Here is a 23,204-nt window from a genome sequence, read left to right on the forward strand (position 1 = left end):
CTGTGGGAAATGGTGGTTCTATAACTAATTTCTCAGTAACGCTGAAATACACACCACACTTGAAAAAATGTGTAAAAATATATGGTTGAGTTGTTTCCAATTAGATCAAAGCATTGCACACTTCAGATAATCTCTATCTATGCGATGTCTGATTTACTTTTTATTATCAGATCAAAGTTTAAGGAGCTGCTAAGAATTTACTTACAAACATTTAAACACAGAAACATCAGAACAAATGGAGTATATCTTAGACCCTCACAAAAATGCTTATACATTTTTGTACACACACACAGACACACACACATGCACGCTTACTCAATATGAGCTGCATCCCCGTAAAAGCACACAAAAGCATAACTGATGATGCTCTTTCAAGAACACTTGAAAGAGCATCTCCTCTGTTCCGGCACTTGGCAGAACGTCGTAGTTATGGAGACAGTGCATGCATATTATATCCATTCACACCTTGTAATTGCCTTCAGAGTGACATTGAGAGCTGAGTCATAAATCAAACGATGAAAAAAAAAGAAGCTTTTTTAAAAAGGTGTCATGGCTGTTATGTTCATAATCAGGTCGTTGTGACAACACTGGAGAGCACTGTTCCCTACGCACAACACTGGCACATAAATAGATGGAGGATCTGGACTGAACCAAGCCATGAGACACACAAGATCTGAGATGTCATTGGGATGAACACAGCCATCAACAAGGTAATTCTGAAAAAACATTGAACCTTGAAATAGGAATCAAGAATAAAACAAAACATCCATAACATTAAATACTCAAAAACTATATTTTCTTGTTTTAAATAGACTGCTGACTGTGTCCTCAAGACACAGAACATTTTTAGTGTTTGTCGTTCTCTACTGTAGTTTTTCAGTTGTCTATTTTGGTGGATGTAATCAAATTAAAAGTGGTTTCACTAAAGATGCACTGAACTATGATTTATCTGTGATATAAAGATGCACTGCAATCATATTTAATCTGGCAACATGACAATATAATGCAGCTATACTGTAAATACACAAAAGAAAACATTACTGTACACAGATTACATAGTAATATGAAGGACTTGCACATAAGGCGATACCTGAAAAAAAAAAACATTTTTTGTTTTTTTTAAAAGTTACCTTTTTATCACATATCAGTGTATGTGGAAAAACTGCATGTAAAAATTCATCACCTGATTAAAACATCCCATTCTTTATTTTTGCTGTTGTCCAACATTTTCTATAGTGTAACAACTGAATCTGGGTATGAATTTCCTCCCTTAAAGAAGAGAAAGCAGTACATGCCTACCTTTCACTTCTACAGGGACTTTGGCTGTGTAACACAGATTATCCTCCCTGTTTGCCGGCATAATATTGATTATCGTCGCCATGTGCCAACAGTCCCTCTGAGAGGATCATTGTTTTTAATCCTTTGACCTAGCTACCTCTCCTTAACACACCTTGGATTAGGTCTTCCCACGACTGCTTGGCACTCAGGGAAGTGGGGTAAACAATTAGGGGATTAAGCGGCTTGGCCTAAATATTGCTCTTTCCCTACAGAGAACACCCATTCTAGTCCACAATGGACTGGTCTGGGCTCAGACCCAAATTTGGTTTGTTTTTGTTTTGGTTCCAATTGAAGCCTGAAAAGCTCATAGTGGCTAAGATGGACGCTTCATTCTCCACTCTCCAAACCATTTTTTCTTTTTGAATCTGCACCCAAATTTTGCAAATACATTTTTTTAGTTTACACAAAACCAGCTCACGTTTATTCAGGGACCAATTTCGCGATAGTTTGGCAAAGAGATAAGGGTGATGAAAAATGAAAACATGAAGTAAACAAGTAAAACAGGTACGTAGAATATAATCAAAATGTTAACTTATAGTAGGAACTTTGTTAAAAAAGCAAAGCTTTACATTTGTATACAAATACAACCAAAAGAAAAAACATTGACATGCTTTCCAGGAAGGGTCATTGCAAACTCTACCTACTGAGGAATCTAAGATCTTTTGGACCAATGCAAAAGTATTTTTAATATAGAAATGTCAACCCACTGAGGAGCAGTTCTAGTCTATGTTCTGTCTTTATCATGGTTGTGTGAGCCACAACAAAATGAGTCCATATAACATTTTTTTATTTTTATTTGAATAACTACTTAATTTCCATTTTTATTTAGACCTGTACAGAGAGAACATTTTGGAAATTATTAGTTCTGATGGATTTTATGAATAATGAGAAAGTAAAACACCAATCAGACGGTTTGAATATGTCCCCTGGATTATCAGAGGAAGAACTGTCGGATTGGCTCCACAGTGATACCATCGCACTCAGTGACATCCAACAGGTAATGAGGCCCAGCAACATCATCAGTCCAATAGTCACAACCTCGGTTTCGCCGCAGTGCTAAAGATCCACTCAGCTTTAGGAAAAAGAGCTTACATGAGGCCAGGCAAAAACAATGGCATTAATGTTGGATGCTCATTTAGATAACAGGCTATCTGTGTGTGCGATCAGGCTGAGTGACAATAAGACATGCTGAAGCGGCAGGCATCATGCCTCTGAGCCCGAAGGTAAGTACTCGACACAAACAGTCGGTAACAAAGAAAAAAGATAGATAGACGTAGAGAGTGCCTGCTTGCTGTAAAGCTGAAAAAAAATGACAGATAAAGTCACTCCAAGATACGTATTGACTGACAGAACAAGGATTATCTGTGAGGAAAGTCATTTAGAAGGCAGTAGGACAAAATACGTGCAGCAACGAAGAGAGTGAAATATACATGAATATCTACTGATACAGGCATGCTGAAGAGGAGTGGGTTGAGCTTCAACAGATCTCACCTCGTAGTGGTGACTTCATGGCGGCTTCCACCATCCCCACAAGCAGCTGAAGGCTCTTGGGGTCCTGGGCCAGCCCAGAGGCGAAGGCGGCCAGTGCGTCCGCATGGCGACCAAGGTACTGAAGGGCAACACCCTGTCGGAAGTATGCCTGAAAAACAAATGACAGAGGGGAGCAGAAAGAGTTATCAGGGATCCGGTCGTTTACCACAGCATGGGGCTTTAATCAAACACATTACCAGACACACTCATTTCACGCCATTTGCATTTCTTCCACATGAGCGGTTTCAACCAAACATGGCACCTCTTTGCTTTGTACCCCCATTATAGAATGATCAGCGGGGTTTTTTGTGCTTGTTAATTGGATTATAAGTTTTACATAAATGCACATGTTACACTCTGGATGGCTGCCTCCTGAGGAGCAACGTGTTTGGCTTTTTTTCTCTCAGCATGCTGGGAATTCTGTTTGTGTGTGTGTGTGTGTGTGTGATAAGTACAAAAAAAATAAGAAAAGTATTCATACAGTTTCAATTTGAATTTTTTTTTTTTTTCTAAATTTACAATCAAACTACAAAATGTTTTATTTAGAATTTATGCGACAGACCAATGAAATAAGATGTGAAGTTGGGATTCATGGTTTTCTTTTTTCCCTTCTTTTTAAAAAAAAAAAAAAAAAAAAAAAAAAAACTTAAAATGTATGGTTGCATGTAGTAAGCCAAGTCAGTGAATACTTTGTTGAACTTTAGCTGGGATTCCAGCTATGGGGTGCAGGTGTTTTTGGATGCATCTCTAACAAATCTGGACTTTGACTAGGCCCTTCTAATACCTGAAACTGATTGAAATCATTTCATTGTAGCTCAGCCAGTAGGTTTAGGATTTTCTTCCACCCACCTTGCTATCAGCTCTCGCTACCTTTCCTGTTGCTGCTGAAGAAAAGTATCCCCACCGCATGCTGCTGCCACCAACATGGTGTGCACATTCACGGAGCTGTGAAGTGTTATTTTCCACCAGATGACGTTTCGAATGTTTGCCAAACTATTCAGGTGTTTTTCTCATTAGACCAGAGCAACCTCTTCCACATGTTTACTGAATCCCCCCACATGGCCCGAGGCAAACAACAAATTGGACTTCTTAAGTATTTCTTCCAACAATAAATTTGTTTGTGCCACTATTCCATAAAAGCCAGATTTATTGAAAAACTAAAAATGTCCCACTGGCAGAGCAGCAGTGGACTTTGGCAGGTCCTCTTTAAAAATTGGGTGACTTCTAAAAGCTGCATGTTGCAATGACTTTTATTTTGGGTATCAGAGTAAAGAAAATGAAACAAAAATGCATGCCACAATTCAGCTTTTCTTGTATTTGGAAACTAAATGAAAACCATGTCTCCCCTCACGCCACATATATGGACTACCTTGTATTTATCCACATATAATTCTAAATTAAATGCAATGCAAAGACTTTATATAGCTCCAGAGACCACATCCATTTGTACACAATTGACTGTGACAGGATGTAGTTGTAAAAGTCAAACAACTGGCAGCCGTAACAGAATGGTCCTTCAAAAAGACAAAAATTAGACAGATTTGTCATTCAATCATTTATTTATAAAGCTGAGAAACACACATAAACTGTCACAAACTGCATGCAGCTTGTGTCAGATTATTTCTTTTCATAAGAGAATAAAGTGTTTTGGAACATTTAGCAGAGTGAAACCTAAAACAGATGCCGTCTCTGAGATCTAAAGCCCCCATCAATAAGTTTCCTTTTTATGTCTGTTTGGACTCCCGAGAGAAAAATAATTAGGTTCCGTGCAGACGTGTAATTCAAAATATTTTTATATTTGAGGCTTGATCATACAATAATCCAAGTAAGTTGTTAAATCTGACTCTGGTCCAGTTTAGCATTAACCACAAAGACTTAAAGAACTCGACTCAACTCAGTATTCATGATCCAAACCACAAACTCCTCCAAGGAAAAAGGCAAACTGAGCACTTCTGAGATAAAAGTCGTAGATGCGACTGTTCTGAGAGACAACTGCGGCTACAAAGCATGGGAAAAAGGAAGAAGTAAAGACTATGTAGGGAAGCTGTCATCTTTAGAAACATTTTGGTGTTTTCATGTGTGTGTTTATGCAAGAGGAGCTGCAGCCCCGGCTGCCACTTGACCATATCCTGAGTGAGTAGGCAGTCATTCCACTCACAGCCTCCAAAAGTGACACTAAGGCTAATTTGCCATTAGCATCTAAGAGGCCTTTTCATTAGTCTTTCCGAGCCTCTCTACTAGAACCACTACGAACCGAGAAATAAGGGGGGGATTAAACAAAATGAGACATGACATTGAATTTATAGAGACCAGTAATTAATTTCGCTTCCGTCTGAGCCGCACACAGACTACAAATCACTCTCCGTACCCCTCTGCCCACGTCCCCTCACTTGCAACGCAACTTCACTAAAAATGACGAGGACAGAGATTAAATTCAAAGCATTAACCTTTGTTCTAACATTGTTATTATATGACGGGGACCGCAGGCCCGGGTACCTGCTCAATATTAATTGCATTTTGAAACGGTGGAGTTTGGGCATGATACGCCGGTGAGAACTGAGCGCTCCCGCAAAACATTTTGCCCAAGGGAAAAGAAGACATTTAAAAGCACTTCTCTCGTTGATTAGATTTACCCTACAAAATGCCCTGCCCTCCTGTGATTCCCTTAAGGGCCCCGATGGAAGCGACTAGGAACAGAAGTAGAGAAAAAAGATGGATAAAATAAAGCTTTCCTTCAATCAAAAAAGTAGCATCAACTACTAGCATCATTGTACCTCTTGTGCTAGCATCTATGTCCTCTAAATCTGGTAGATTAAGAATTAAAATAAAGTAAAACCAAGCACAAATAAATAAAAAATAAACAAACATGGTCAGAAATGACAACATTAATGTTCCCCAGGGCCTTACAAGGGATTTTTGTCATTAATCTCCTGCTTCCTTTAAATGACATCATGTGACTAAAGAATAATAAGCACACTATACCCCTAGCCTTATAATCCAATAAGTCAATTTAACAGAGAGGATTCATCTAAAAAAAAAAAAAAAAATTTACATCACAGAGGCTTAATGCTAATGAAATGCACTCATGCCACAGAGAGAAGCTCAAGGGAAACAGATAAATTTAAGTTCAAGCCTCAAAGGGACGGTTCAGAATTTATTAGGCGAGGTTCTGTTAAAAACATTACAGAGGGTCAATATCTTACCCGCAGCACATAACTCTCATAGCACCTTCATTTAATGTAAATCCAGATTACGGCAGAGTGCGACAGAGATGAGTTCACTGCTTTTGGCCGTGAGGCCCTACAAGTGAAGTGAGAACAAGATTTTACTCCTACATGTGTTTTTTTTCCCTCTCAATTCATGCTTAACAGGATCTTTTCTAAAAACACAGCAGCGTCCGCTCAGAGCCGCTGCTTAAGTAATTACTGCAGCGTCTAGCTCTAAGCTGTACACACAGACAAACTGGGTGAAAGGGACTGATAAAGAGGAGGCAAAAAAGAGTGAGTACGGAACGGATCAACTTTGCCTCGTCAACATACAGCAGAGATGAAACTTAAATGACATAAATGACTGCTTATCTTTCAGCCACAAACAGGAAGCCCTACTACAATCCCCTATTGGTACTTTTCTCACAACACACGCGTGCCTTCGTATCTGCTACCCATGACATCCACAAACCAAGACTTTTTATCATGTATTTTGCCTAAATTTCAATATGGACTAAAACCTTACTCTATCTTTCCTTTTTTTTAATTTAAAAAAAAGGATCAAAGTGCTGATGTCACAGAAAAGTGGATCCAGCAGGAAGACTTGTCATTCTAACCCGTGGGTAAATTCACAGAGGACTAACACGCATGTCCATTTGCACATGTGTGTTAATGAGTGTGTAGAAGCTACAAAATACTTAAGAATGAGCGAGGATAAAAGCTTTTCTTCTGACTTGAACATTTTAATATTTCATGAATGCTTGTTTGATGTAGTTTTAAATATTCATGTTTTTATGCTTTGGAGGAAGAGGGGAAATGATGCAAAAAATCTTTCCTAATATACTGTGATGCACACTGCGGGGAACCAACGCTCACGCCTACACACACGCACTCACACAAAAACAGCTCTCGCGCACTTCTGCATGTGCTCTGTTTCGCACTAACAAGACACTTACAATGAAGCATGGACACATTTCTTCCAGTGACAGCTCTGTTGTTCACAATAAGGCTCACAGTTGGTGCAGCTGAACAGAAAGTTTACAAGATTAAGATTGCGAGTTTGGCACAACACCAGCTGTTTCAGGCTCTTTCTATGTATTAGCAGATTAATGTCTCGGCATATGTCCTTGCCCCTTCCTTAGGCTCCTCTTCAGCACACCATAACCCCAGGGGTGTCCTTGGCCCCAGGGAACATGTCTGTGTTTGCACTTGTCTGTCCCCGTTCAAGCTTTGGGCCTAACAGGCTTAAAAGAAGAAATTCAATATCTCGACTAGTGATGTTGTTACTTTAAATGACTGCAAAAATAAAAACAAGAGCAGGACAGGCGTGTGGCTTAGTTTAATGTGACTGAGATTTACTGTTTGTAGGAAGTTATTATACTCTCTTAAAAAAGGATGACTTTTGTCTCTCCCACTGAAAACTCTCAGAAACAGAGGCAACTGAATAAAATGTAAATAAAAAAAAAATATATATATATATATATATATATACATATCTGTACTATTGGCTGTACTATTGGATGTACAGTTCCAGTGAGAGTTTTTTTTATATCGACAGGAATACAAACCCTTTCAATAAATTCGAATATTATTGAAAAGCCTGTTTGGTTTAGAAACTTTATCACTAAGTGAAATGTGGATGTTTGAAAGCCTTTATCAATGTTAATTATGATGATTCTTCATTTACAGCTAATGAAAACACAACATTTAAAATAAGAATATTACCTCAGATAAATAAAAAAATGTTTCTAAAAACAGAAATGTGGGCTAAGTGTGTTTAATACCTGCTTAAAGATTGTGATTTTCAAAAAGCATTTTTAACCTGACAAAACTCATAGGGATGTATATGCTAATTTATTGAATAATAAATATTATGGCATTTAGGGATTTTCAAAGTTTAGTTGAATCATTTTGTTTCCAAGGAGGATTGATGAATATCAAGATTAATGTCCCCATGGGCTGAGAGGACGCCAACCAGAAAAGACCCAACTGATCCAAAATCAACATTTTCATGCACGACTAACATTTTCAGTGCTTCACATTAACAAGCTGAGTGTTTCTAAAGAAAAGCTTAATAATAAAATGAGACAACTGTATGGCTACATTGAGCTATTTGGCCACAACTACAAGAAAATGTGTATGGAGGATCAAAGCTAAGGCTTACATGCTTAAGTAAAACTGTCAAGCACAGTGGTGGTAGCATCATGACGTGGGGCTATTCATTGCTGGTGGTGCTGGGCGGGGGGGGTCAAAAATGAACACGAAGGACTACCTCAAAATTTATCAACAACATACTTGGTGGAAAGTTGGACATAGATGTGGATTTCAATAGAAAAATTATCTCAAAACACATCAAAATAGTATCGATTATTCAGCAAGAATCATAGCAGAAACGTATTGTTTGCTATGAAAAATGTGCTTGTAAATTGCTAAAGGACATGCAGCAGAGCATAAAAGTAAATAAAAATAAACAAAGTAAAAGCCCAAAAACTACCTGGAGAAGTAAAGTTAGATTTTAGCTATTGGACAGGTGTCTTACACATCTGTAGGAGAGAAAATGTTCCCCCCCTGCTGATGCTGACTGTCATTTAACTGTTTCAAAGATAAATTCCTGTCAGATCTAGTTGTTCAGCCTGTTTCCCTTTGATCTCTTACTCTTTTTTTGTCAAAGAACAAACTCTCGAACCAGTTTATGAATACTGATTATCACAGACAAGGTTTCTAAATTCACAAGCCTATATACTCACGCCTGTAATGCTCATCCATGCTTCTAAAAAAAAAATCACTAATACCTTTCACACAAAAGCAGCTGTTCCTTTGTAGCCTACAGCTTTGTGCCACTTGCTGTGCCCTGATCGGTGATCAGCAATAATAAAGATACACTTGAATGTAGAAATCAATGCAAGCCTTGTAACCTTGTCCAAGAGCGCACCACACCATTCACTGCTGTGGTGTTCAGGGCACACCAGCTGCAGAAGGTTTCTAATCACCAACAGGGCAAGTGGTTCTCAAACACTCCTTTTGAGCCGAGCACCTACCGCCAACAAAAAGAACCCAAATCAGCAGGCTGCAAATACACTCCACACACAAAAATACAAAGTGAAGATGGATATGTCGATATCCCCCCACAGAAAACCACCTATTGGTCTCCAACAAACAAGTTCTTGAAATCAGCTTTGGAGTCTGGCTGGAATGCCAAGATAATATTAGAACCAACAGCACCAAGGGATAGATTGTTGCATTTTCCCTAATGTTTCCTTTCTCCTTTACTGCATCTCCTTTACATCTTAATCTAAAATTGTCCAGGTTTTCAGTATTAGTTTAGAACATTTGGTTCACGCCTTATTGAATTTAACCAGTTTTTTTCTCAGAACCATCTCAATTCTTAATGGCACAGCAGCATCAGACGGTCATCACCTGCAAAATCAATTATGCAAACCCCCTGTTCACTACATCCAAAAGGTTCTTTTGAATCAAAATCTGGTGACTGTGGAGGCCATTAAAGTACAATGGGCTCATTATCATCTTCTAGAAACCAGCTTGAGGTTATCCTGCCTCAAGTAGTGAAGTAGTGGGTATGATGAATAATGAACATAGCAATCAACAACACTCTGCACATTTACCGTGTAAATTAGATCCACAGAAGTGGTCTGAACTGTTGATACAAGGCAGTGTGCATCTATTTTTTGTGGTTTTATACCAATTTCTGCTCCTACCACTTTATTGTAGTTGAAATGGTTCTGATGGGTTGTTTATTTTTGAGCTACTGTTGCCTCTAAATCCTCTCAAAACGGTCTGGCAATTCCCCTCTGACCCCAGACATCAGAAAGGCATTTCTGTCCATAGAAACAAAGCTGATTAGATATTGCCTCTTTTTCAGGCCATTCTACGTACTGGAAATTGTAGTAGATCAGCAGCTTTTGAAATAAGATCAGCTCATCTTCATCAAGAACCAAGACAGGTTGAAAGTCCCTAAGTGCCTCTTTCTTCCCCATTCTGATGCTCAGTTTGAACTTTAACTAGTTGTCTTCACCATGTCTAGATGCCTGAATGATGGCTTAGATATTCATGTTACTCAGTAATTGCACAGGCGCATCTAAAGAACTGGGCAATGAGTGTACTTGCAATTATACTTTTACGATCAAAAGCTGACTCACAGGATTTACCAAAGATCAGCTGCTTAATTTACCATTCACAGATAGATGTTGATCATGGTAAATTAGCTTGAAGACCTGCTGCCAAAAGAAAAATGAAATGCAGACTGATTTGGACACGCAACTATACAAAAAACATATTAAACCTCTATTTAATATCACATTTCTATGCATCTCAACACAACTCCTTAGGTATAGCTCTTTATTTTCCATTAGGAAAGAGGTCTAAGATCTATCCTGGCCTGTAACGTGCTGACCCAAGGCACTACAATTGCTGCCTTGGGTCAAACATAAACCTTTAACCCCTGAGGTCACACAGAAGCATGATACAGCTGCCTGTCTATTACCATCTACCCAATCTAATAAGACTGAGCCCTAAACCAGCAAACAGCACTGACCCGCATCGATCAAGTGTGTCCGTCGGAGTGTGTGTGCTGCATCTTTCAGGAAAAAACATTGACAAACCAGTTTTTCCTCCCACTGAGTGAGCCTTTTCTTTATTAATACAGCTAGTCGATGAAAAATGCTGCTTTTTCTCAGCATTTTGGTCCTAACCAAAATGCTGACTGCACTGGCTTCGGCAGAAGAGCCTTACTTAACCTCATTATTTATTAGTGCTATAACCCAAATCAAAGGTGCATGTTAAATACCTGTGCAAGTCAAACTGAGGTCCCTCACAATCTGCATTCAGGTAGTGGTAGTAAAATATTTATGATCCATTGATGTATCTCTCCTAATGGGCGCTGCAGACTCTGTTGACTGCTGTTCCATCCAAAGCCCTTAATGAGGCCATTACATTAGATGGCTTTAATGAGAGCAAATTAATTATTCTTTGTGGAGCTGGCAATTGAAGGGTAAATGTTTCATTATTTAGTGAGTGGCAGCAATGAAATCTAGGTAAACTCCAGGTGGCCTGGAAGAGATTTCAGTGGGAGAGTCTCTCAAGACTGCGAGGAATCGATTAGCCGGCTCACATCAAACTGGCAGGCAGCGCAGGACTTTAGATTGGAAAAGGTCATAGTCCGGTATGTGGAATCAATGCTGACCACTCTGTATTCACCGTGTCTCACATTATCTGACTGAAGGATGGTTTAATGTTTACTAAAAACAATTACCAAAAGACAAAGAGAACCTTCAACAAAAGAAAAAAAAGGTCAGGGCTTGCAACGCGCATCTATTGTGGCAGTAAAAGTGAAGCACAAGGGAAAAAGCTAATATTGTTTATTCATCAGCAGATGAAACGGCACAATGGCGGCAAGCCGTGGCATCATGCGGTGACATGCTGTCACAATGCACTGTTTGGCAGAAGAAATTCAATTTTCTTTCTGCTCCATGCATGTCTGCCATAACAGACCGTTTTCACAAAGGAAACAGACCAATAGAAAGTGATAAACCAGCGAATAAAATCGCGAAATGCCTGCAGCTCATTCCCAGCACGTTAATCCCAATGTTGGAAAAGTCATGTCACACTGCCGCCGTGATTTATAGCTCGATTTGTCACATGGATGCGGCTTGCATACTTGCATTCCTATTAACATCTTAAAGAGCCTTTAGATGAGTGGCTGAGAGGTTCAGGGTGCTAAACAGATTTCCATGCCCCTCTCGACTAGATCCTTGGCTTCACTCAGCACACGATCCCTGCAGCCACAAGGGTTGACTCTCAATTAAAGTAGGCATTAATTACTTAAAGGAGCTTTAATCAATCAAGGGCAGATGGTGAACCTGAACAAGAGAGCAACCACCAGGCTGCAGGAGGGCCTTCGAAACCACCCAGACTAAAAGGTGGACATAAAAATCTAATACAAAAACCAGAGGATGTTTTTTTTTTCCTGCCATTGCGTCAAAATCTCTAATCTTCAATATTTATTTTAAAACGCTGTCCAAATCTTTTTGTTTGATTAGTTTGCAAATTTAGACACTTTGCCCATTCTTCTTCGCAAAACAGCTTAATCTATTGAATGTATTCAGAGCGTCTGTGAACTAATGTTATCAAGCCTGCCACAGATTCTTGGATCTATTTTCTGCACTTTGACTGGACCACTCTTGCACAGGAAGTTGCTTTGGGCTAAACCAGGGGTCTCAAACTCCAGTCCTCGAGGGCCGATGTCCTGCAGTTTTTAGATGTGCCACAGGTACAAAACGCTGAAATGAAATGGCTTAATTATCTCCTCCTTGTGTAGATCAGTTCTCCCAGCCTTGCTAATTACCTAATTATTCTATTCAGGTGTGATGCAGCAGAGGCACAACTAAAAGTTGCAGGACAGCGGCCCTCAAGGACTGGAGTTTGAGACCCCTGGTCTAAGTCATTCTTTTGCAGCTCTGAATGAATGTTTAACTGTGAGGATTTAGGTTTATGTGCTGTTTTTTGGTTACCTGTGTCTGTGTGTTTTGATTATTCCCAGCTGTGTCTAATGTTCCCTGATTACTCCCTTTGTATCTAACCTCACCTGTGTCCCCTGCTCCCTATCGGATCCTTGTCATGGTTTGTCGTGAGTCGTGTCTCGACACCCTGCCTCTGTTCCATTCGTGTATGTTATTCCAGTTGCTACCATTGTCTGAGCTCCTGGCCTTTTGCTCACCTGCCTGGACTTTGTATTCTTTATGGATCACCATTAAATATTCATTTTTGCACTACAACCTGAGTCCCACCACGTGATTCTCATGACTAATCAACCTAATTCATGACAGAAACCTTTTAAATCTTAAGACATAATCGTTCATAAATAACCAACATAGCTTTAGATAAACTACAAATACAGGTGGTTATTGCATTCTTTTTAAAAATAAAAGACTTCCTTTGTACCATAAAATGCAGAGCTCTTTGTATTTTCGATTTGTACCTTTCACACGAGGCCTTCAGAGAATGATTGTATTTATATTGTGATTAAAGTGAATAGAGATATAAACTCTGTTCACTAATTGTGTAGCTTCTGAAGGCAATGAGTTGAATTTGATTTTATCCAGCAACTGTCAGAGCGAAGGGTCAATGATATAAATACCAGTGGCAATTTACTGATTCTAATATGTAGGGAAAAAAAGATTGAAAACCATGTATATTTTTTATTTCACTTCACAATTATGCAATACAAATAAAATACCAACAAAATACAATGAAGTTTATGGCTGTTACATGACAAAATGCGAAGTTCCAGAGGTAAAAATAATTATGTGTAGCTTTACAGAGACAGAAAGGGAGACTACCTGATCCAGGTTCTGCACTCAGTTGGCCCGAGGACCATGTCATCCATCTCTATTTGTATTCCCTTAATTGGCTCTGACGGTGAACTCAAGCATGGCTGAAAGAAAATGTTCCTCTGTTAAAAACTGGCTAAGAAACAAATGCTCAATATAAGACCCAATCGCCATGACAGCTCCAACTGACTCGGTCCTACCAACTCTTCAAAGAGTCACACTCATGTAGTCACTTTGCAGCAGGAGATGTGCGTTTTACATCAAATTGTAATGTCCACAATATTTTTGGTCTGGAAAGTAAATAAAGATCTTCAGATTTCTGCGGCTGTTGCTTTTGTTGTTTGTCACTGAAGATGCCAAAGTGAGAAACAAAGTCCACCAAGTCGTTACCCTCTCCGAGTGTGACACACAGTAGGCAAGGCACTTTGCCAGAGTCAGCACTTCATTAGAGCCCTCTGGCTTGAGTGGAAAGTTGCCTCTTCAAACAAGAGTCAGCAGCAGGCTGCCCGACAGCATGGCTTCTCCAGAGGAGCCCTGCAATACTTCAAACGAGTCGCAGTCAGCCATCGAGGTCTAATGAAAGCATTGCATGGGCTCCGCCTGCTTTTGATTCCACTATATTCATGATAGAATAAAGGCAGGCTTAATCATTGATAAGGCAGTGAGAGGCTGGGAAGAGAGCAGGGCAAGGAAAGACTATGGTAATGTGGTCCAGAGGGTAAGACAAAAACATCAAGTAGGTGGACAGAAGGCACGGAGAGAGCACAAGGAGGAGAAAAAGGTTAGCACATGAAGGATGCACAGGGAGGCCTCTTGTTATTCCTTCCTCGTCAACTGTACACGTCTTCCTCCATCCCAGCTATCAGAGCTCTTTATTGTGAATGACCTATTTCTCCTTCCCTTCTTTCCAGAACAGCATCTGTATACTGGTGCTGTTGTGGCTGCAGCTCCCACAGCTCTGCCATCATGCTTGTGCACACAGAGATCTCCCCAGTGATTATCAGATAAATGCACTTTAATTCACAACACATGCAGCTGAGGTTTATATATAGACTCGCTAATTCCCCTCTGGCCACAATGCAATATGAACTCCATGCTGTACCAATTTAAGTGTGTGATGACTCCCGCGCGGACAGGCTCCACTACTTATCATATATATGACAAAGCGGGGCCAGAGAAAAAACACCAGAAGCTGACAAATGTAGGATTATGAGAGGAGCAGTTTGGCTTTATCAATGATTAATGACGAGAGGAGTTTCCTGTGGAGAGTTATTGGTCAATCTCAGATGCAGTTGAGCTGAACAGTGTTTCCAAGAGATGCACAGAGAAATGACAGGCCCTGAAAAAGACCAGCTGGGCAAAAAGTCAGAAATAAGATTTTATTATTATTATTTTTTGCTTCCTGATCACTTAATGCACCACGATGAAACTCCACCAGGTCACGACAACAATGCTACTCTGCAGTGTGGATGTTGTTACTGGCGGAATCAAGAATTACAGGTATGAATTTTCATTATCAGTATAAGTTGCTTCAAAAACAGACAGGTGAAGCACAACCAGTGTAAGAAGTTATTTAAGGAAGCCATCTTTTTACCGAGTCATGTCAACTATTCATTCAGGCCTCTATGGAAAAGGTTATTTTATATTTGTACAGGTTTGATACATTTATACCCAACCTTTTCAGGAACAAAAAGGTTCCGTTGACTGCATGTTTTCAAATCTTACCTCCAAGATTCACCTGTTTGCCGATTTCTCTGTGGGCCAAACTCCAATCACTTACAGAAATCTACCTGATCGCAATTTTTTTTAGAGCATATATATAAGATATTCTAAAGAAAATGCAACTTGGGAAACTGATGAATGCTAGTTGATACACTATTAGCTTGCGTTTGCACAGCTCTACCATATTTTTTATTTGGCAGCTATTGGCTCCACCACCAAAAGGGGTTGCAACAAGACTGCTTCTGTTGTGCTCATTAATGCACATCAAGGTATATTTGGTGTTTGAACTCAAAGTAGTCAGTTATATGCATTTTGTCGAGTGTTTGTCAAGTTTAGGTATTCGTAGGTGGCTGTGGTCCCATACCGTTGGGGCCCACTGCATGATAGAAACCTTTACAGAAGTGGTTAGCATGTTCTAGGAAAAACAAACAGGGATTCCTGCTTCCCCCCGGCCCCTCCTTGGTGGTACCACCGAGAAAATCTGCAACAAATTTTGGATTTGTGCGTCTTTAGTCATTTCACAGCAGACATGCACACGAAGAAAAACGGAAAATGTTCAGTTCTCCACATCGCAGCTAATGCACATTTTTATCAACAAGTACTTTTTCATTTGGACTGAAATCCTGACAGCCAGCTCCCATAGGAAGACTAATTGGACTAGCGCTACAGAAAAGGAGGTATCTGCCTCTGATAACATTGCACTGCCCTACAACACATCTGCACGGTCTTTGTGTTTGCTCATTAAAACGGCAAGTTCTCTCAGCGTACACTGGCCATCACTGTGCATCATTAATTGTGCCCACCTGCTTATAACGATCACTACATTCTTTTTCCCTGGCTTTGATATCTGTCTCCATGGATACTCAATGGCGTGTCCAGAGATAAGATCAACTCAGCAGGGTGCCTTACCTACCTGTAGACAGTTTATATATGATGAAAGCGCACATCTAAAACTCCTCTGGCAAACGCTCTCGACATAAGAGTAATCTCCCTCCTGAAATCACACATGTGAAAACACACACACGCGCGCACGCCGGCACAGTAAGCCAAAATAAAAACACTTGCTCGAAGCTATGAGTCATACTGTGGATGCCAACAATCAATGGGGCTCGCCGCACCCAGCTGGCTGTAGCAGCGGAATGTATTAATTTTCTCATTTGGAAACAAATATAAACTGCAAATAGATTAATGGTGTTTGATCAACTTGGCGGAGCAATGCCAATTAGTATGCATGGATGGGGAGAGGCGGGATGTTTCATTTTATGTGCTGTTCTAAAAGCTTTCGGCAGCTACTATAAATGGCTAGGTTAAAATGAGAAGACATGACTACCCACCTTTTTGCTTTTTCTCTCTTTTTTCCCCCCCCAAAGGCATAGTTCCAAAGGCGGAGAAGAGGAAGGGGTTTATGAAGGGGTAACAGTGGGAAAAAAAGACGGAAGGGGAAAAACTAACTGAGACCATAGTTTGCTTGGGACCATGAAGAGGGGGGGGGGAGTTGCCCTCCTTTTCATACAACACTGAGTTTGGGCAATTACTAGTGACAGCAGTTTGCACCACGACAGGGAAAAGATTGATCCGGACAAGCAAGACTCTGTTTGCTTTGTTAAAAGTAATTAATCACTGCAGCCACAGAGGACTGCTGCCTTGAGTGCTACAACAATTCTACCAAGTGAGTCAGCATGACCGTGTGTGCATACGCATGTCCCGGCATACATTTCTGGACACAGGTCAGGAGAAGTCAGAGATGAAGAATGGGGCAGGATGGTGGAGAAAACTTAAGGAAAACCAACACTGGCAGATGGAGGAGGAAAGAGGGAGGAAAGAGATGAACATTAACATGGCGACCATTCATCCTTATGCATGCACTCATGAGAACCAGAAATGCAATCCATCATAAGAGCCCTATATACACTTACTGAGTACAGAAAGGGGAATCGTGGCTGAGGGAGGTAAAGTCAGGAGAAAATACAGATGGGTCCTTATCATCATGTTATCTAGTTCTGGCTTTAAAAGGAAAATTACACATTTTTATCTATGTGCAGATGAAAATAAAACTGAGAATTTTTGCACTGTATGTCAAACTATTCCTGTTTTATATCAGTTAGGATCACTAAAGTGATTTCTATATGCTAAATGGCAACTTCAGAGAGAGATGATAATCTGAGATTTTAATAATTTTTTCTACATTTCTTTTAAACAATTCAGAAAGGGCCCAAAGGTTGATATCATGGCAGAACGTTATTGAGAACTGAATCAACATCTCAAGACTTCAGCCTGGAGAGCAAATGGTTTTTCCAAATGAACAGTGGCTTTAGTTACACCATCGAATTAGTTACAAAGTGGCTTAAGGACAAAGTTCATGTTTGGGTGTGTCCATCACAAACCCTCTATCTCAGTCCCACTGAACGTTTATAAGCAGAGAAGAACAGATATTTGCGAGCAAAATGACCTATAAACATGAGCCAGATATATTGGTTCTGTCAGGAGAAATGGGCCAAACTATTGTGAGAAGCTTCTGGAAGGACATCCAAACATTTGATCTGAGACATATAGGGACCATGTACTAGAGCAGTGGTTCTCAAATGGGGGTACGTGTACCCCTGGGGGTACGTGGAGGTACTGCAGGGGGTACGTGAAGCTTTTCAAAATATCTTTAAAAAATCAGTAGGCTCCTCATAATAAGTCTTGGGAAAAATTATTTTGTGAAAAGTTCGATAAAATATAAATGTGTGTTCATGCACTGAATTTTATATTCAGTATTTAGTTTCAATATCCTTTAAAATAAAACGGTTTGACTGGTTTTATACCTTCCTGGTGGTCACCGTCTTCTGTTTTTCTTTTTTGTTTAACCATGCAATGCTTGCAATATGGATGTATTTGTCAGGTTCACTGATATAAGTTGTTTGGCTTTAATAAATCAGACAGTGATTTTACAGCACTGTACCCCTTTTTAATTCCAAAAATGTTTTGCCTGTGTCAGGGGGTACTTGACTAAAAATATATTTTTAAGGGGGTACATCACTGAAAAAAGTTTGAGAACCACTGTACTAGAGCATCAATCAGAAAATATGAAAAGATGCATTGTATCAGACGTTAGTTTAAATATATTGAATCTACAGACAAATATGTCAGTTTTTATACCTGCAGACATCTTCCTGCTATATTTGATTCCAGTGACAGATAAGTCACAGATAAGATACAGTATGTTACACTATACCTGCTGGACAGCTGTCAGAACAAACTGAACATAATTTATCTTCTTTTAACTGTGTACATCACTGAAGTATGTCGCAAAAAACAACAGCAACACAAAAGAAGACGAAGTTAAAATCTTGTAAGTCCCTATAGGTAACATGAACTGCCCTGAAGCTGTCAGTGCTGTGAACCACGGTCCCACCTCCCCACCCTCCACACTGCAGTGATAACAGCAGCAGGAGCCCAGAGCCACAGAGACACAACTCTGATCAATAACACGACAAACACACAACACTCAGGACCACAGAGGGGGGCCAGAGATCTCGCTGCGTCTCAGGAGTCTTGAGGGAATGGGTGTCACCGGGCGACGGGAAAATTAGATGTGAAAACGTGAGGGTAGCTGAGGAGAAAGGATGAAGGGGTGGGGCAGGAGAAAACAGGGGGTGTTCTTTAGAGTCATATTTCTAACCATAAGAGAGAGGGAGAGGGGTTGAGTTAGAAGGGCAGCAGCTGCAGCGCTGAATGGCCATGCGCAGAGAAAGCTCTCATTGAAGTGTTGGCTGTGCAGCCGCGGGCTTGGGCTCTAATAGAAACAGAAACCAGGGACCCTTCAGTGTCAGAGCCACGGCTGAGCTGAATACTAAATCCCTCCTCTCTTGTGCTAATGATCACCCCAAGCATGGAGCGGGAGTGCAACACTCGTTTGCAAATGAACATCAGGAAACCTGCAATTTCAAATTAGCACATTGTCCGAGCCCGCTGATCTACACTCGCAGCCTTGCCGTGCGAAACCTGGAGGACACCCATTTGGTCAGTAAAGACACAAACTCAGCATTTCCTCACAATAACAATTAGCCTAAGCAGCATAAGCAGCAGTGGCGGTGTTATTTGAAATGGGCGTGGCATGACAAATCCAAAAAAAAATAAAGAGAGAGAGAGAGAGGGAAAGCCCAGCAACCCCACCATCCTACTTCTTACTTCCATATGACTGAGGTGGGGGAATCAGCAGGTTAGCCCTGAAGCCATGACTCCAGTTGATGTAGCCACTGCTACCATCATCATTTAGAGCCAGAAGCCCCCTGTGAAAAATCCCAGACCATAACTTACGTTTGAGTGCACCCTCTGGGCTTCCAACTAATACTAAGGATACCATTTCACAATTTACCATCAGATGGCTCTCTGTGAATTTTATTTAACAATAATGTTCATTTAAGAGCATGATACTCACTGGTTGGCTTCTTTCAGCCCATAACTAGATGGCACTTCACTTTTCTGTAAAGTATGTTTCTCCACATCCTTGCGCAAAAGAAAAAGAAAAAAAATATGTTGCCACAGCACATATTTTCTAACACCCATTCCCTTGAATCATTTATCAAGTTGTGGCATTAAGATAACATCCTGCTCTTACTCATCTCCTGGTGCTCCTCTATGAATAAACTTCCTAATATCAGCCAGAGATGGCTCATTATGTTGACCTATCACGTTAGGCTTCTTTTAAAGTGTTTTTTCTCTTGGGTAAAAAGGGGAAAAAAAAGTCCACTGCTCCTGCTTTCAATGCTGCTAGATTACGCATCCTGTTTTAACCCTCTTTCAGCTGCTTTTTTCTCTCCCCAGAGCTTGCAGAGATGAAGAGAGCTTTGGAGTGTTCAGAGAGAATTTCATTCAACCTGTCGTGCTTCATGTTGCCCCAAGGGTATCCTCCTCCCGCCCCGTCAGGGGTCTGAAAGCTAAACAACCTCGAGAAGAGGGCCAGGGAGCCCACTCATCTACTGTACAAACATGGTAAGCACAGACAGGATGGAGCAGCTGGCTGTTTACAAGGCTAAGCAAACACATAGATCACTCCTGATAATGACTCACCAAATCTCATGGACTCAAAATGACTTATTTTTAGAATCGGAGCTAAAATCGCGACACCGTTAACTGTGTGACTCGCAGTCCCTGCTTTAAGGTTGTTTCTTCAGGATTCCTACATGTATTTCAACTTGAGATTCCAGATTTATGCAGAGTTTTTGGTCTTCACTGGGAATTTATTTGTGTAAGTTTCTAAACCAGTGAAGCTTAAAACTGGAAAAAAACAACTAACAGCACAGGAAGAAAAATGGACGGCCACACAGATGAATAGTGAAAGGAATGGATGAACAAGCAGATGGAGGGCCAGATATAACTTTTTAATGTTGTATTAGGGAATAAAACCTGGACACAAATATATTTTCCATACTCCAGACTTTTCCACATTGGCTACAAGTTCAGTTTAATCGTAGATTATTCATGCTTCTGGCAGATATGGATATGAAATTAGTTTTATTCAACTAAGAACTTTGTTTCTGATAGAAAATCAAAAGAAGTGGTTAGATTTTGTAACTGTTTTATAAAAGATAGAAATAAAGAACTTGCGAATTCTACATTTTACATATGCCTAAATTATTACTGGAAAAAAATTTGTTAGCTTTACAGCAATCAAACTCTTCTTGAGTAGCCTTTTGAATCTTTCCACTAATATTCTGATGATCTATGTGATGATGAGCTCCTACTCTTGGAGGTTGAAAAGCCTCTCTGCCATCACCCTAATCTTCAGCTCTTTCTGCAGATCATTTGTCAGATTCAATTTGAGCTTGTCTGTAAGACATAGTTATAACTGCTGGACTTAAACATCAAATATAAAGCCCACCCTGAAGCAATGTTAAAAAAGCAATAGCCATTCTAATGCAAACAACACAAAAAAGATGTGATATCATAACTGTGTAACTGGTGTGAACCTTTGTGCTTTTTTCCCCCCCTCACATGCTTTGATACGTGGCCATTTTTCTACCCAATTATGTGATGCGCCTCAATCACCAACCCGTCTTATTAAACCGGTTGCCGGGAGAAACCAGAGTAATTACTCAGTCTCTCACAACACCTTTTAGACTTTGGACCAAATCTGATGTGCTGCTCCAAATGTCACACACCTTACCTGACAATTAAGCAACATTTTTCCCTCTGTAGTTGGTTTAATGGGCTCGCCATAGTAAAAAATAAAAGCAGCAATGCACGGACAGTTCAAATTGAAAAGACGGAGACTATAAACCTTGGAACATAATTTATGTATTCATCTACAGGTATTTACCAGCCGTTCAGCTCAGATAAACCATGAATGTCATGCCTAATGAATTGTATAAGTATAACAAAGACAAGCGGCAGACTCATGCTACTTCCACTTACACAGCAGGCTACTCTCTGACTTACATAAGCTACACCACTTTTGTTGTGGTGTGAAAGGATTTTGTATTGTTCTAAATGCCTTTAATCATAGGTTTCAGCCAATTGGTGGCTCAGAGAAAAAAAAATACAGAAACACCGGAGACGACAACAGGTCAGAAAACAAAACAATAACACACTGACAGGAAAATATGACACCATATGACCAAGCAGATTTCACCAGTGAGCAATGTTTTCTATATAACACACACAAAATTAACAAAAGCGTCTTGTGGAGAAAGCAATTTAAAGCTAGTTTTTAGTGTTTGCTAGTCAGATGATGCCATAGTTTGGAAGACAGTCAGTTTCAATTGAAACTTTGCCCTTTCAAGAGACAAAAGCTGAATGTTGTATATAAATAATGTAAATTCTGTATTGATGTTATATTGGGAAACTATGTTGTGGTTCCAAGTTATACATATAGAAAGACTATATTGGTAAGTCAGAGATCCACAGCTAAACTCAAGCTCTGATTCAATATGACTGCTGGACATAAGACACACTGATCCAATAACTGCTCATTGTTTTACATTAAACCAGAGATGTACATTGTACTTTACAGTCTTTTTTGATAAACATTTTTAATTCGCTTTTACATTCATGGAATTGGGAGAAAAATTGGCATTTTGGTTTGTATTGCCAAACAGAATCCCTTTTTTTTATAGTTACGCAAGGAAAAATGATCTAATTATTACCTCTATACATTGAGTGGATTTAATGTCAAAAAGTCAATATATATTCCTTTCATGTTTCCACAAATACAGTAAATGTTTGACAATTCTAAAACAGATTTTAAAGAAACTTTGCTCAATGGAGAAATATGAAGTTCGGGTGTGGAACAGTAAATATTTCAGTCAACGTAAAGCTGTGAAATATCCCATTAGTATTCTTCATTAACAAACTGATCTTTGACATCTTAACTTCCAATTTATATAACGTTAATTGATTACTGCAAATATCTTGTCTGCCACCTTCAGCATAACTGGTGGCTAACAGTTAGCCAGTCAGGATAGCTGAACAGCACTAAGAAAATGTATTGTCTGTCTGTCGCTGTTCCTGTTTTCCACTGAGCACCCAGATGCTTCACTTGAAGTTTTGCTCCGATTTGATCAACAAAACTTTGGTCAACACAGGAAGTATTTTCTTCCTTACTTTATAGCAGGATTCTCAAACACAGAGTCTCAAATTTAAACTCATGTCTCTATGGCTGGGGATCACAATGATACCTTACCCTCCACTGGATATTACTTTACGAGTCAGACTTTAATTTGTGACGGGTTTTATCACCATGAGATCTCGTGGGACCAGGCAATGTAGTTAGGAGCACAGTAAATTATCCACTTGGTTTCCAACTTTTAACAAAATGCACTCAACAACTTGACTACATCATTATTCCCAGATGCAAAGTTCTGGTTCTAAGACAAATTGAATGCAGAATTAAACTTCGCGTTGCTTGTTTGTACCTGTTGTTCAGTAACACAACAGAAACACAAACTTCCAACAACAAATCAAAAAATAAGGCCAGAGAGCAGCCATAAAGTATGACACCTCTTTTCTGTCAATTGGCTCATCCATTGACATCAAGTCATATCCAGTCTCTATCAGGGCAGCTCACCCTCGTGTCACT

At 39.8% G+C, this 23,204-nt stretch overlaps 1 protein-coding gene across 3 annotated transcripts in view; it reads right to left on the reverse strand.

The window, feature by feature from the left end:
- Positions 1-23,204, reverse strand: part of ttc28 (tetratricopeptide repeat domain 28) — a 229,141-nt gene that overhangs the window by 87,985 nt on the left and 117,952 nt on the right. For all 3 annotated transcript variants that reach the window (XM_023343547.1, XM_023343546.1, XM_023343548.1), the window contains one exon: positions 2,830-2,977. In XM_023343547.1, coding sequence (XP_023199315.1) covers positions 2,830-2,977 — 148 coding nt within the window. The remainder of the gene's footprint in view (positions 1-2,829; positions 2,978-23,204) is intronic.

Source organism: Xiphophorus maculatus, chromosome 12, assembly GCF_002775205.1.
Source record: "Xiphophorus maculatus strain JP 163 A chromosome 12, X_maculatus-5.0-male, whole genome shotgun sequence".
Lineage (NCBI taxonomy): Eukaryota > Metazoa > Chordata > Actinopteri > Cyprinodontiformes > Poeciliidae > Xiphophorus > Xiphophorus maculatus.